The 16,565-nt window shown below is 31.3% G+C and overlaps 1 protein-coding gene across 2 annotated transcripts; it reads right to left on the bottom strand.

Annotated features, from left to right (window-relative positions):
• Positions 1-3,480: 3,480 nt before the first annotated feature.
• On the bottom strand, positions 3,481-12,515 carry LOC141702934 (fatty acid amide hydrolase-like). Of its 2 annotated transcripts, none has more exons than XM_074506513.1 (20): positions 11,819-12,515; positions 10,821-10,930; positions 10,405-10,465; positions 10,013-10,197; positions 9,646-9,775; positions 8,655-8,732; positions 8,385-8,532; positions 8,164-8,276; positions 7,867-7,942; positions 7,697-7,768; positions 7,537-7,588; positions 7,206-7,280; positions 6,978-7,058; positions 6,341-6,444; positions 6,163-6,255; positions 5,773-5,841; positions 5,631-5,695; positions 5,302-5,363; positions 5,111-5,206; positions 3,481-3,825 (listed from the first exon to the last, which is right to left on the bottom strand). In XM_074506513.1, the coding sequence occupies exons 1-20, from the start codon at positions 11,910-11,912 to the stop codon at positions 3,745-3,747; spliced, it is 1,845 nt and encodes a 614-aa protein (XP_074362614.1). In that variant the 5' UTR covers positions 11,913-12,515; the 3' UTR covers positions 3,481-3,744. The 2 variants fall into 2 exon arrangements, with proteins under 2 accessions (XP_074362614.1, XP_074362615.1); XM_074506514.1 differs by lacking the exon at positions 11,819-12,515 and adding an exon at positions 11,616-11,655.
• Between the last annotated feature and the right edge of the window lie 4,050 nt (positions 12,516-16,565).

The raw sequence follows: 16,565 nt of genomic DNA, 5'->3' as shown, positions 1-16,565 counted from the left end.
ATGGCTACTCTTTATTTGATGTAGCTCGGATATGCCTTAAATATTATCAGTTGTTTATTTGGCTGGATAAATACTTACAAATTTAATATTTAATATTGGGCTCATGGCCCTTAGCTGGACATATGGTGTGCATGTGAACTACTCTGGACCAGTAGTCTTCGACTTATTTTGGACTCGAAAATGAGACTTGGCCCGATTTTCAAAAAAGATTCGGGATTTGATTAGGTTGTTACATATGGTATTAAAGTTGGCTCTTAAAAGCTTGGTTCTCCATGTTGCCAGAGGCAGAGATTCAGAGATTGGGACACAAAGTCAACTATTATTATCCCGCAGTGACTAAAGCGACACGATCCGGACCTATGGGCTCTCTGTTAAGCCTGAAAACGACGTTATAAAAGTTTATGTGGGGAGTTTGTAACAGCTCAAACCCATTTTAGATGTCTATTCAGATTTAGGAGTTTATTTGGGTATGTGATAGGCTTTTAGGAGTTTATTTGGGTATTTGATAGGCTTGTGAACTACACAAGTTGACTACATTGGGGCAATATGCTCACGCTTTATTTAACGAGTTTTATTTAATGGACCGTCTTTTAAATATTACATTAAATGTGTTTATAGGTTTATTTTTTTTTGCACGTGTTAACTTCAACTTTGGTTAACATGTTTATTAGATAATATATATATATATATATATATATATATATTAGCTTAAAATCCGTGCGATGCACGAATTATTTTTAATATTATATAATTTTTAATTTAATTTGATGTGAAATTTTAAGCTCTGAAATTTATTTATAAGAAAATTTTGATAATATAATTTGATAATTATATTAAATATACATATGTATAATTAGTGAAAGTTTAGTTTGTTTAAAAAAATCACTGATTGAAAGATTTAGTTTTGTTGAAATTTATAGGTGTGTTTACAAAAGATAATTAAATTTTAGTTAAAAGATAAATTTAACTCAAATCAATAGTAAACGAATTATCTTTAATTTGGTATACTGAACAAATCTAAATAATTATATTCTAATTAATTTTGGTTTAATTTGTTTAAACCCGGATCAATGATAATAAAATTTATGTATCAATAAAAAAAAATTATGTTGACCCGAATAAAAGTACATATTATTTTATTTTAACTGGTATAGTTATTTTCTTATTTCAATTTTGATTTATCATAAATTAATTGTATAATTTATTAGCCCGAATGAATAGCATATAGATTTATTTTAGTTCGGCGCAAACTAAAGAATCATCTATATTTTCATTTTATTAAAATAGTTTTGGATATAATAGAAACTGAAAAAACCTCGTAATTATATAAACCCGAATATTTTACACACATATCTCCAATCAAACTTTAAATATTTTGGCTATTAGGGTTGGATCTCACTTATCTCAACGAATTAAGTAAACTTTAATTTTATTTTAATACGGATCAATAATATAAAAATTACCTTTAGTTTGAATTAAATTTTAGTTTTAGCATAGATCAAAAATATACATTATTTTATTTTAGCCTTAGACCTGTTATATCAACCATCTAAATACATTAGTTTATTTTAAATTTTATTTTAGCTCTGATTAAATATTATTTTATTTTAAACCAAATAGATAATATATTTTATTTTATTCTGATGACATTATATAGACCAACACATTATGTTGTAGCCCAATTTGATAAAATATATTTTAGCTAGATCGATAGTATTTATTATATTATTTTACCCTGAAATAACAAATCTTGGTTTAGTCTCACACCCGCTATGTCAACCAAAATCCAACTAATTATATTTACTTTTTTGTTTAATTTCATTTTTGTCCGGAATATATATTATTATATTTTAGACCGAATTGTTAATATGTATAATTTTATTTTAATATGATGACATTATATCTGCCAAACGAATTTACTTTCAATTTATTTTGTTTTAGCTCATTTATTTTTTTTATTTTAGCATGATGACATTATATTGACTAAACGAATTTGCTTTCAAATTTTTATTAGTCTTTATTATTTTATTTTAATTTGAGGCTGCAAATCCAACTAATTGTAATTAATTTATTTTTACTTTTTATTTATGATTAGATCGATGGTATAATTTTATTTAAGATTATATATTATTTTATTTAAATCAAAACCATTAGATATATTACAATTCTATTTATATTTATATAATTATATTGTGAATAGTAATCTATCCATTAGACATATAATAGTCGTATTTGTATTTATATAATTATAATGTGAATAGTAATATATTTTATGAAAGTGTTTTATTTTAAATATTACTATAATTACGGTAACTAGACCGACTAGCAACGAAATTTTCATTCGTCTTTAATATAATACTATAGATATATTTTTAAAATTTAAATATATACTCTAGGTAATACTTATTTATTATTTTAACCAATAAAATTATTAAACTGTGAAAAAAACAAATTAAAAAATAGCAAATATTGAAAGTGAATTGGACATCGCACATGACTTTTGGTCATTTTATTTAAAAAATAATAAGCAATAGCATGATATTTAATAGTATAATTAATTAATTAATTTTTACCCGAAATATTTTATCTTTTATATTTTTTAAAATTGAAACTATTTTATATAAATAAATTGTGTTTTCCCATAATTTTGAAAAACTTATTTTTTTAACAAGTTCTCACCCTTTTTAATGGAACTCTTTAAAAGTGTGTAAAATGCAACGACTTTTAAACTATTAGATACAAAGTGTAACGAATTATAAGGTGGGCAAAGTGCTAAAAGTTCTAGATTATTTCTTAACAAAAAAATATAGATATTACTTAAAAAAGGTATTAGAACTTCACTCCGTTGTTTGATCCATGTTACATGAACTTAGTCAAAAAAACATACTATTTAAAATTTTCAAATTCCGTCGAACTTAATCAGAAAAAAAATTACATCTTTTACTTTCTCTTGTTCTTATAGGAGCAATGCTTAAAAATAATGTATAATAGTTTTACAATAAAAAATCTAGAAATTAGTGGGCATTATAAAAATATGATTTAGTTAATTTTTTTCAAAATAATAATTTGATTAATAAAATTTTAATATATAAAAAAGAGCCATTTTATTGCAAAATAATTAATAGTTAAGTTATCAAAGTATGATACAAAAAACTAAAAAAAAAATTATTAACGTCCTTTAAAAATATTTAACATAATGCAATCATTTGTTAAGAAAATAATGTTGAATCATGGCAACAATTATAAAACAATCATTTTTGTGCAAGATAATAATAGTTAAGGCCATCAAAGTGCATTTAAGTCTTTCAAGTTTAGGTTCATTAAGTTATTCCTCTCATCATTTTTAAGTTTAGGGCTCAGTTAAGTTGTAAGTCTCAGTTATCACTTTCTCCCCAATATTGATCAAATAGGCATAACTTTCTTGACAATGTAAAATTGATCTTGTAGAGCTTATTTGATGTTTCTAGTACCATCACTGTGTTTGCCAAAGTTTTCCATCAGTAGAAAATATTTACAACCAGAGCAACACAAATGAAACTTCTATAATCTGAACGCCACCATTTTAGCATACACTACACAATAAGTATTGACAGTTCTAAAAAAAATCTGAAGGCTCAAATGAAACGATATACGTATAAACTGAGAAATGAGAAAAAGGGATGAAGTGTTTTGCTCATCATTAGAGTATGGTAACCCCGCTATATGTGTTTGGCAAGCTTCTACAGTAGTGTCAACTGATTCTTACTATGCAGTCTTGGACCTCTTCAAGTCTGAAAGTTGATCATAGAAAATTCTTGGCTTCCTGTACTCAGCAGCGCATAATGCCTAACACAAGATTATATATCAAAATTGTTAGAAAGTCTGTAGCTGGTGCACAAGGCTTTTCATTATGCAACATAAATTTTTTAATGAAGAGACTCTTTCCAAAAGTTTGGTGATCTGACGAGTAGCAAGTAGACCTATGTTACTCGGACTCTTCATTTTACCTTCGAGTACCCGTGTCGGACACTCGACACTTGGACATGGACACTCGGACTCGGACACTTATTTTAAGCCAAAAACATGCATATTTTCCAAAATGTTTCTGAGTCCGATACTTGGACACGTGTCCGTGTCGGACACTTCTAGCCGAGTCCGAGTAACATAGAAGTAGACGCTTAACCAAAACATTACCTTCCCCTACTACGTACACTCGAAATATTTCTTATTCAACTGCATTATCTTTTTTCAGACACCTATCGGATTAAGGTGCTTTTTCATAATGTGTTGGATAGGATTTGTACTCGGAGAATAATTTTTTCCGGAGGCATGCATTTACACTACTAACTGCTGGAAACGTTTACATATCATTGTTTTGGGTCTTAATGTCTGCAGAGATCAGAATTCATTAGGCCGTAATTTTTCAATCTTATATGTGTAGTTCATATTTATTACAGAAAACTAAACTAAATTTATTATATTATTATGGTTCAAGATCCAACTGGAATAAGCTACGCAAGGATCCTAATTAGTTTTCAATGGATTTCAGGCTTTGAGGATGATACAGATTCGTGCTGAACCGACTCAGACAGGGTAGAGCAAGCTTAGAAATATACAATGTTTTGGTAATGACGTCCTTACTGGCGACAAGTTGGGGCTAGAGAAGACCATGAGTCCATGACATGATGTGCTGTTAACTTCTGATTTACTGTTACTTTTGCTTCTGGGTTACTGTTACTTTTGCCCCTGCTAGTTGAAGTCATGATTTGCAGCAGTGGTTATTTTTTACCATATTATCGATTAAATTCCGTAAAATCCGTGATCTTTACAGAATTAGCCTTTAATAATAGGGATAAGTTATAAGCCATAAGGTCTTGCATACATCTTATCATCCCTAGAACCTACTCCCGATTGGGATGTACCATGTATTTTTTGGTTCAGAACAAAAGTAAATATCAGTAATGAGTCGGTACTTTATGTACCATGCTAAAAAATCAGCAAGACACATAAATGACAGAAATACCCTACTTTAAAGACTTGGTGAAATGAATGCGTGTTGCCTGATTATTTAACCAAGTGAAATGGTTTCAGTAGGAACTAGAAGTAATGTGCATGAAATTTGAGAAAGCACCTGCACTGCGTAAGCTATGTAAATCAATGAAGCTTCAGACCAAGGTTTCCCAATAAATTGAAGACCAATGGGCAATCCACCTTTGTCATATCCAACCTAAGGTGCACAAACACTCAAAATAAGCTAAAATAAACAGGTCTTTCTAACTTATTAATGGGAGCTAGATAACCCAAAGGACAAATGCAACTTACAGGAACAGTTACCGCTGGCAATCCCAAAAAGTTTCCTGCTATCATGTAACGTACTAGTGCAGCTGAAATAGTATAATCAAATTCCCTTAGACACAAGTGCAGTTGTACAATAGGTTACAAATAGATTATCAGGATTTTCAGAAGGAATAGTCTTCAAGATTAGACAAGTACATAATTTCATATATAGTTGGAATTTTCAGATATCAAAATTATTACCTAAAAATTATGAACTAAGATCATAACTAATATAGATATCAACATTATTCTCTAAAAAATATGAGGTAAGATCAAATAACTAAGGTACAAGTATTTTTGTAGGCGTGTCATACCGGCATTAATGTAGTCCAGTTCACCAGTCTTCAGAGCATCATCTTGTATTGTGTAGGCTGTTACACTGTTAACAGAATCAAATTCATTTTAGGAAGGAGCTTGAAGTAGGTAGATTATAGAAGAAAAGATAGGTCTACATACCCAGTCGTCGGTGTAACAATAACATCTGCTTGATCAAATATCTTTTGGTGAATCTGCAACTGGCGGTTCCTACATATGCATGGTTGGATGTCATAAGACCCAACAGAAAATGGCACAATGCAGTTTAAAAATTGCACGACAGATAGTGGTTTGCTTGCTTAATGGATCGGCACCGAGAACTATTTTGGTAGAGCTTCCTATGTCACTAATACCCATTTTAATGATTATTGCTTGATCATGCTGAGGTCGAGTTTGATTTTTATATGCATTTTACTTAATGTAATCCAATTTACTATATTTTGCTTGAACATAATAATATATTCAAATATTTAACTAAATGAGTACAGATATTTCCCGGATTAAAATAAAATTGATTGAGTTGATTAGTACCTGATCCTTTGAGCATTTAAATATTCCTTGCTGTCAAAAGCGCCATATATTGAAAGTGCTACCCTTGCGTCCCACCCTACTTCATTCATATTCCTGATGATGAGTTTTCAGATGATTATTGTCAATAAATTACCTTGTTTGTCAGCTAATTGATAACTTGAAGTTTGGTGAAACGTACAGTTTTTCTAGATGGCAAGCAAGTGCAGAGGTACACTCAGAACCAATGGTTAAGTAATGTGCCAGGCGCATTGCCTCTATCTCTGGTAAAGTCACGTCCATAGTCTATATATCACATGACAGAACAAAAAATAAAAATCGCAAGTTGGAATACAATTGCTATGCCTGCAGTTTGAGGTGCAGATTTACAAAAATAACAACGAAGGACTTTACACTACATCTGTTAATTAGAAGAGTATTAAATTTTATTCCTTCCATTAAATTTTTAAGATGATTGTCTTGTACTATTCGTCAAAAAGGATAATGGAAAGAGAACAAGTGCTTCTGAACGATATATGAATATCTTTATATAATTTGATTAGGGGTGTGTGTGTGTGTGGGATTGAGTGAGTGAGAGAGAGATGTTATGCTAACTATAGAAGTGCAAAGATAAATATGCAAAGTAGGAACTATACTTCATTGTGTGGGTTTGAAATGATAGCAATAAGTTTTGAAGAATGAAAATATAACTTTGACTCAGATACGAGACAAAGAACTGCAAAAGTTACCCATGAATGGGAAGGGAAATTCTATACAATTTTAGCTATAAGATCTAGTATAAACTGAAAAAAGATTAAAAAATTACTCAATGATGATACCTTCCATCCATAGACCTTCTGGAGCTTAGTAAGCGCATTGGAACAGCAAAGTTTTATGTCGTAAGTGCAATCACTGAACCACTGATTCAACAGAAGGATTAATTGTTAAGAGAAGAAAAGTTATAATTCACAAAATATACATTAGACATGCGATAATTTTTGGTCCTTTTTCAGGTGTGGGGAAGAAGGTCCCTTTTCAGGTGTGGGGAAGAAATTGATAATGCAGACCTCGTCATATTTTGCCAACTTGACTTCCGGCATGCAGCTTGGTAAGTTAAGAAGAGGTAGATGTACTTTCGGATGCTACATTCTCCAAAAGAAAAAACTAAAATCAGTATACGGTTTTATGTTTCTTAAACAAAGAAACAAAGTACTAAAATGGCAAATCACCAAAATGCTGTATTGTTAAAAGCAACAGAAGATAACGTTATTAGTAATTATAACAAGTTTGAATAGAAGATGATTTACCACTGTGAATAAATGTCAAAAGGAATAAGTATAATGGAGGTGCCATGATTGAAGTGCAAAAGCAAAACAGAAAACAAGAAAAAAGATGTACCGTCTGTGTCATGGGTTGATCTGATGGAAGTTGGGCACAAATAGCGGAATAACTGCAAAAAGTATACAGTTACCGACTGTATAATCATGAATATTATGGGAATGTGGCAAGTGTAAATAGAAGTTATAGAAGGAGGAGCCAAAAACATTAAAAGACTCACACTATCATAGCATCCTCAACTGTGCCTGCAAGTACACCAACCATCCCAACTGTCCAATTCAGGGGAAGAACCCTGAGCATTAAAAATGAGAAAATTATAATGTGCTCCCTAGAAAAGCCCTGAATCCGCCTCTTAATGCATGCACAGTAACAAAAATGGCGGCTACTCACCCAGCATGCGATACACGTCCAAAAGTTGGCTTAAACCCTACTACACCACATAGAGCAGCAGGAATTCGCACAGATCCTGCAAGTAAGACACAGAGAAATTTTACTTTCATTACTTAATAGCACTTGAGATACACCAGAACCCTTAATGATTAAACACCTCTCAAACATCTACGAAATACGACTACTGAATTGGTGACAACTTAGCACCTAGAGAATTTTCTCACCTTTTTACTTTGTATCCAGTGTAATATAAGTAGATTGATAAGAAATAGTAACTTTTATCAAGAAATAATTTACCTCCACCATCAACACCAAGGGCAGCAGGGCACAATCCTGCAGAAACTACTGCAGCAGATCCACTAGAAGAGCCTCCTGTGATCTTATTGACATCATATGGATTTCGAGTGGACCTTCAGCAGTCGGAAAAAATGTAACAAACCAAACATTTTTTTCAGTGTACTATACCCTTGCGAAAATCGCATTCTTACTAAGTTACAAATGAGCAATGACGTTCTTACCCATAATGAGGATTTATGCCACTTGTTCCAGCACCAAGCTCATGCATATTGGTTTTTCCAACAAGAATTGCACCACAAAGTTTCAGGCGCTTAACACAGTCCGCATCATCTGTACAAGGTCTGACTTTGTGCAACCACTTTGTACCTCCTAACCGAGTCATTTTCCAGTTCATTTTGAAGACAGAATTTTGGAACAGTAGTTTTCAGAAGAGTATAATTATATTTTTCGTAACAAAGTACAATTGATTAAGACTATGAGCCTGAATTTACCAGTGGTTGGATAAGGCAAACAATCTATTTCATCTTTTACAGCAATTGGTACTCCATCAAGAGCTGACAGCGGTTTCCCTGTAAAATTGGCAATAAAAGTGAATGTCCCATAATTAACACAAAGCAAAATTCTCTATTTTTAATTTAGAAGCCAAAATACTGTTCGTTAATCAGTTTAATAATAAATACTTAATCTAAACTCCATTTCATTGGTATTATTTCTTTTCCGTGTACAGAGTTTATACATCAATTGATTGAGGAGAGGTTTATAAAATTCTCTTAAAATCACTCTTATAAAAGTTTTTAAAAGTCGTCTGGAATTTCATCAGCTCCCTAGAGCCGTTTAAAATCCATGGAAGTCGGTTAGCTTAAAAAAAGTCCCTAAAAGTTGTTAAGTTGACAGCCCTCCTAAAACCTCATGGTGTTTGGAGAAGGGATTAGTAGGATCATATTACATGTTAACAAAAGTCTTCATACAATACCAGCCCCTAAGTTTTGACTCTCTTTGTTAGAATATGGAAGTGCCATTTTAAGCAGATACAGGAATGAAATATAGAAGAAAAGTTCAGTTAGGCGAATTACTTCAAATGTTTTTCTAAATTATACTCCTTTGCAATATGTCTACATCACAATATGAGTTGATCATCTCTACTAGATTATATTTAAATTATCGAGCGAGACTTAAGTTAAATCGGGTTGGGTTGGGTTGACCGAAAAAATCTTGAACCCATACCCAACCCATTTAATGCGGTTTGAAATTTTTTTAACCAAACCATGGATCGGGTTTTTTTAAAACAATTTAATCGGCCTTAAAGAGGGTTGGGTTGGGTTGGGTTGGTTTGTCGGGTTGACGAACCCATGAACACCCCTAATCTCTACACATTATCATTTTTCTGTTAAACAATGTTCAATTAACTGCTCTAGTACATAAAACAAATTAAAAAGTAAAAAAACAATTACACAGTCTAATGATTGAATTGATAACAGATACCCCTTTCATATCGAATGGTCGATTCATTAGCTTGCCGTAGAATATCTTCAACATCACAACTTATAAAGAATGACATCTGAAGTGCAGGATCCCATGACTTGCGGACGGAAGCTATAAATTGATCTGCAACCTATAGTTTGACCAAAATAAGTTTCAATAACAATTTAACCAAAACTGTTATACAGAGCTATGAAATATTTATAGATATGAAGAGCAAAGATAGAGAAATCATAAGCAGTCCAGTAATAAAATTTTCAAGTTCAAAATGACTGTCAGTACTAAAAGTAAAAACTATAGTCCAATTTAGATATAAGTACTACATCTACAATATGTTACTACTTGCAACTAACAAAAATAATGCACATACTTTCTTAGGAGTTGTTTCTCGAGAGAGATAGGCTCTTGAATAGTCCAATATTGTCCAGTGCCTGAAACTAATGTTTTCCTTTTCTTGTACACTTTTTAAAGAATTAATACACTCAGTCGCCTGTTGAACTTGTTCCGATGGAGATAGACCCGACTCCAGATGTTTCGTTTCTGGTTCTTTGTGCTCTGTCATGACATATTAAACTTACAATGAATAAGGAATCATCTTAGTTCAGCTAATAACTATGATATTAGTGGTATGTCAATATTTTATAATCAAGCAGTGGTAGAGACTTGCACAGATTTTTGAGCATTAATTACAACTCATTTCCCGTTGCAATAAATAAGCACATTCGAATCTTATAAATACATAGATTTAAGAGAAAACTTTACCTTTATAAGGGTGCAGAGGGACATATAGAGGTGAATCTTCGACCTCGACGAACGAAACCAACTGCAATGGGGGAGGATCACTTTATAGTACTATTTATTATTTGATATGATTGAGGCAAAGGATACTACTCAACAAAACTTGTGACATGATTGTTGAATAAGAAACCAACAGGAAATATAGGTGGTGAATACATTTAATGTGACCTACGGCTCTTCTATGAACACACACAAGTATATGCTCATACAGTTAAACAAATATTTCTTCGTATTGGCTGATAAAAATATATGTTTATCCTCATTTACGTAAATGAATAATTAACCAGAAGTTTACTGTTAAAGCATGATATAAATATATAATCCAACCACCTGCAGGAAATTGTGTCATTATAATTAAACAAACAAAGCGAAGTGTATACCTTGTGGATTTGATTTTCTCTCTTGAGTATGTAGAGCAAAAGGGGCTTTAGAATTCTCAGCTCTAAAAACCAGACAAACAATTTGACCAAAAATCCAGTCATCCGAGGAGCTATTGTAACACATCACATAAACAGATTAGTAAAACAGAATCGGCAGTTACTTCACTAAATAAATATTTTCAAAACTAGTGAAATCAGTTCAAAACTTTACTTTTGCAGCAGGAAAGTATTCATATGATTAAAAGTTGGATTGAATGCCATGTTTAACGCTATGGTCACATGTCTACCAGACCTTCACCGGACCTCTTGAAGTGTTGATCTGTTTAACTGTTGTACTATTGAAAACAGTGTTTCCAACTGAAAATTAAATTATAACTGCATTATATCATGCAATGCTACTACTATATGATCAGTACTCTTAGCCTTAGAAACTAAATGTAGAATTATAATCTTGATAGTATAATTATATGATTGGGGGCCCTTAGAACATGCAAGAAAGTAGTACAACTAGAGTTGTGTTTATTGCTGATACTGAATGCCAAACTTTAAACAGTAAAACCTTTACCCCCACAAATTCCCTTAAAAAGCCAAACAACAATCTGCACCCCTTTCTTAAGTTCAATCTTGACACAAAATGGAACCTTCAAAACTCATATTCACAAGAAATACAGAGTCATATCAATTTATCAAACGTCGAGGTTTCAAGTTTCAAATGTGATCGACCGTTACTACATAAAAATAGATCATCATTAAGATAAAAAGAAAAAAAAAAGTACATGATCAAAGTTTAGATACCCTTGACATTGGCTCTGATATAAACTCATATTCAAAAGATAGACAGAGTCGTATAAATTGAACAACTTAGTTACAAGCGTTGAGGTTTCAGCCCTTGGTGAAAACATGTGTGCATTCATATTTAAATATCTGTGATCGACCTTTACTACATAAAAATAAATCATCATTTAGAAAAAAAAAGAAGAAGATCAAAGAGTAGATACCCTTGACATTGGCTCTGATATAAACCTCATCACTGTTCGAGCCGATATCAACTTGATCAGCAGGCTTGTAAACCACCCTTTTAGTAATCCCCATTATAATTAACAATCAACTTAGATATCTAAAAGTCTTTGGTATGTATAGTTGTATTGTAACAATTGTATATATGCACAAGAAGAAGCAAGAAGGTGGGTAGATAGGTACAGGGAAAGAGTAGGAGAAGCATGAAAACCAATAGAGTACTACCCAACAACAAATAGTAATAAATGTATAAGTCTACTGGGGATGGATGGGGGGAGATGATTGCACAAAATAATACAAAGGGTATGTAATAAATACTAGAATATTAGATTATACATGCACATGCTACTAATTTATACTATTTAAATTATTATATCAAACTCATATCTGTATATGTCTCTTGATGTTATGGAAAATGAGAAGGAAAGTGAGAAGATAACAACAAACCAAAGAAGTAGTAGAAGTTGAAACTAAAATTGACGAATTCAAGAATGACAAGGGATGATGAAAATGGGTAGTAATTGGTTTTGTTTGTAAGTTTGTTGATAGTTTGCAAGTAAACAAGTGGGTAAGCCTTTTTGTAGTTTTACTCAGAAGCTTGTGATCATTTTCCTACCAGCGATCAAACCAATCTCTCCGTTTTTTCTTACAAGACATTGAACCCCAAATACTTGTACTTGGGCATGTAGACCTGGCGTATGTGTATTTTCGGGTCTTGTGAATTTCAAATTCATATCACCCGTGTTCTTGACGAGAGCCGTTTACTCATCGAGCCAAATCGAGTTTTAATTTTTTTCCAGCCTAGCCGAAGTGAAAAATTCTGGTCAAAACACGGTTAACTCTTAAAATAACAAACCAAATATTTTTATTTTAAGAAAAAATTGTCATATCACTAAAATATATAAATATTAACATCCGTACAGTTGGATCATTCATAAATATTTTTAAAAAAATTGAAATATTAATATGAGATAAACACTAGTTACAAATATTGTTCAAACCATTAGTTGATTGTCAAAATTACAAAAAAAATAAAATTATTTTTTTCTAAAATTTTGTCATATCCCTAAAATATATAACATCCGTACGGTTGGATCATTTAAAAATATTTTTAAAAAATCGAAACATTATTAAACACTAGTTACAAGTGTAGGTCAAAATATCGGTTGACTGTTAAAATAACAAACCAAATATATTTATTTTTTTCTAAAACTTTTTTCATATCACTAATATATATATATATATATATATCTTAATATCCGTACGGTTCGATTATTTATAAATATTTTTAAAAACTTTGAAACATTTATACGAGACTAAATACTAGTTACAAGTAGAGGTCAAAACATCGGTTGATTGTTAAAATAACAAACCAAATACATTTATTTTTTTTCAAAAAATTTTGTTATATCACTAAAATATATAGATCTTAACATCCGTACGGTTGGATCATTCATAAATATTTTTTAAAAAAATTGAAACATTAATATGAGACTAAATACTAGTTACAAGTACTATTCAAACCATTGGTTGATTGTCAAAATAACATACAAAATAAATTTATTTTTTTCTAAAAATTTTATCATATCACTAAAATATATAAATCTTAACATCCGTACGGTTGGATCATTCATAATATTTTTTAAAAATTGAAACATGAGACTAAACACTAGTTACAAGTATTGTTCTAACCTTTGGTTGATTGTTTAAATGGCAAACAAAATAAATATAATTTTTTCGTAAAAATTTTTCTTATCACTAAAATATATAGATCTTAACATCCGTACGGTTGGATCATTCATAAATATTTTTTTTAAAAAACAAAATATTAATATGGGACTAAAGAGAAGTCTTGGTCAAATTCTGGTTAGTTGTTAAAATAACAAACTAAATATATTTATTTTTTTCTAATTTTTTTATTATATCACTTAAATATATAGATCTTAATATTGGTATGGTTGGTCATTTATAAATAATTTTAAAAAAATTAAAACACCAACTAGGGAATAAATATTAGTTACAATTAGTAGTCAAATTACTTCTTAATTATTAAAATATAAATAAATTATTTTTAATATCTGAATTTTTTTCAAATTACTAAAATATATATTTTGACATTCATATGGTTCAATAATTAAAAAATATTTATAAAAAAATTGAATAAAATTCATAATAATCAAATATATAAATATTAAAATATATTTTTTTAATTTTTTTGAGCCGAACTGAGCTGAGTTGAGCTGAGCTCGAGTCGAGTTCGTGCTGAACAATCCAGAAGCTCGGATCGAGTTTGTTTCTTAATGAACACATTTTTGTATTCGAGTTCGAGATCGAACCCTTAACGAACCGAGTCGAATCCAACTCTTAACGAGCCGAGTTCTAGCTTGTTCGTGAATGGCTCGGTTCGCGAACAGCTCCACTCTGGAGACTAGGGATAGGGCCCATATCCCCGCCCGTCCCCTAATTCCAATCCAATTCCCGAACTTCAAAGACGGATTTCTTTCTTCCCCGATTCTCGTCCTGAAAGGGAAACAGGACTGTCTTCCGGGATTTGGTAAATTTTATTATTAAAATAATAAAAATAATTACATATCATATAAAATATTTTTTAAATAATATATTTTTAATAATTCATAATATATAAATTAATTTTGTATCAAATTTTGAGCATAAAAAAGTTATATTGACTTATAACATAAATAAACTATAGAATATAATTATTAAAATTACTTTATAATATAAATAATAAAAAAGTTCAATCATCAAAATTGATTGATTATATTAAATTTTGAACAATCTATGAATTCAATCTAATTTTTAATAATTATTTAGTATAGTATATAAATATATAATTATATTTATATTTGGGGAATCGGGGTCCGGGGTCGGGTGGAGAGATATTTATTCCCGTCCCACCCCGGTCCTCAATTTTTTATAAAACTTCCCTTGTTCCCAGCTCCGTCCTAGAAAATTTTACCAAATATCTATTCCGAACGGGATGGGAACCGATTCGGGATAAGGCGAGTAGGGTAGAATATAACCATCCCCACCGGAGACACAAAAAAGTCCGGTGTGTAAGATTTTATCCTAGCTTTAAAATTTTCCAATTTCTTTTAAAATGGAGGGGATCAAGTATTTTAAGAATCGAACCGAGCCGACTTCCTTTAAAATTTAAGGCTTATTTTATGTTTACGAGTTGGGCTGAATTGAGTTAGACCGAGCTTATATATACATATATATAGGCTTTTACTCATATGAGAATCCTTTATTATTCTAAGATATGATATATAATCTCAGCCACACATTTTTTTTATTTTAAATTAATCACAGCCACCCATTTTACATTTTATATTTATTTAATCATTCCCCATCTCAATCTTCTATCTTCTAACTCTTTCCACCTCTTCTAACCAGACCCTCGTCGCCCCATCACCGTCGGCGGCTCAGCGCTCTCTCTCTCTCTCTCTCTCTCTCTCCCCTTCTCTTAAAAGGGTTCTAATTGGAGTAAGACTATATATATATATATATATAGGGTCTTACTCCAAGAGAAACCAATATTACAATAAAAATTAGAAACCGGATATTTTTTTTAAATTAGTTCGAAATATAACACATATGATATGCAAATCGATCGTTGAGAGATGAAGAAAAATACAGTGAAGTCGGATTTTAAAAAAAACTTACGGTTTGACGGAAAAAATCAAATTAAAAATATGTTAGAAAATGGAAAGTCTGAGGCATGTTTTAGACATGTTCTTGATGTAATTTCCTAAATCTAATTGTTGGAGGTTGTTCCTTGTAATGAGAACTTAAACTTTCATGTTTGGATCTAAGTCATTTTCTTAGTGTAATCCATTAAGGAATTGAGTTGAAGTTAGTAGCTTGAAAAGGGTTGTGTGGGTTTGTCCCACATTGATTAAGTAAGCGAAGAATTTTACTTAATGTTTAATTATAATATTTACTGACTTATTATATTGTTTTAATATGAATATTGGATCTGAATATCAGGATTTGGTGTAATGCACTGAACTGATTATCCACCAGGGTACAAAGTGTGCATTATCCACCGGGGTACAAAGTGTACATTATTCGTCGGTGTACAAAGTGTGCATTATCTACCGCGGTACAAAGTGTACATTATCCGTCGGGGTACAAAGTGTGCATTATCCACCGGGGTACAAAGTGTACATTATCCGTCGGGGTACAAAGTGTGCATTATCCACCGGGTACAAAGTGTACATTATCCGTCGGGGTACAAAGTATGCATTATCCACCGGGGTACAAAGTGTACATTATCCGTCGGGGTACTAAGTGAGCATTATCCATCGGTGTACAATGTATGGATTATCCATCAGTGTACTAAGAATTATCCACCGGGGATGGGCTGTTTCTGATTCTAAAAATATTCATTAAATGCATTTAAGTCAGAATATTTATTTCAATTAATATAACATATTCAGTTATATTTTGGGATGTAATATATATTTACTGAACAAAATGTTTTGGAATATAGATGTCGAAATATCATACATAAAACTCTAGCTATCATCTTCCTCTTTTTCTCTCCTCCAAAATTATACAGATTAGCATAGGTTTTGGGGACTGAGGTCTGATCGTTGTTTATACATCGGGTTCCTGTAAACCGGTGTGTTGTTACTATTTTATCCTGGGAGGGTTATTGCGGTCTCTGAACACAGTAAGTGAGGGCAATAAACTCTTCAAGAACAG

This window comes from Apium graveolens, unplaced genomic scaffold (assembly GCF_009905375.1).
Source record: "Apium graveolens cultivar Ventura unplaced genomic scaffold, ASM990537v1 ctg5942, whole genome shotgun sequence".
NCBI lineage: Eukaryota > Viridiplantae > Streptophyta > Magnoliopsida > Apiales > Apiaceae > Apium > Apium graveolens.
This window is presented reverse-complemented; position numbering and strand designations above follow the sequence as displayed.

Excerpts from the sequence above, each read along its gene's own strand:
- LOC141702934 (XM_074506513.1), bottom strand. The coding sequence starts at position 11,912 with ATGGGGATTACTAAAAGGGTGGTTTACAAGCCTGCTGATCAAGTTGAT. Across the intron at positions 10,198-10,404 it reads CCCTCTGCACCCTTATAAAG|AGCACAAAGAACCAGAAACG; the intron begins GTAAAGTTTTCT and ends ATGTCATGACAG. Across the intron at positions 7,589-7,696 it reads GTTGAGGATGCTATGATAGT|TTATTCCGCTATTTGTGCCC; the intron begins GTGAGTCTTTTA and ends TACTTTTTGCAG.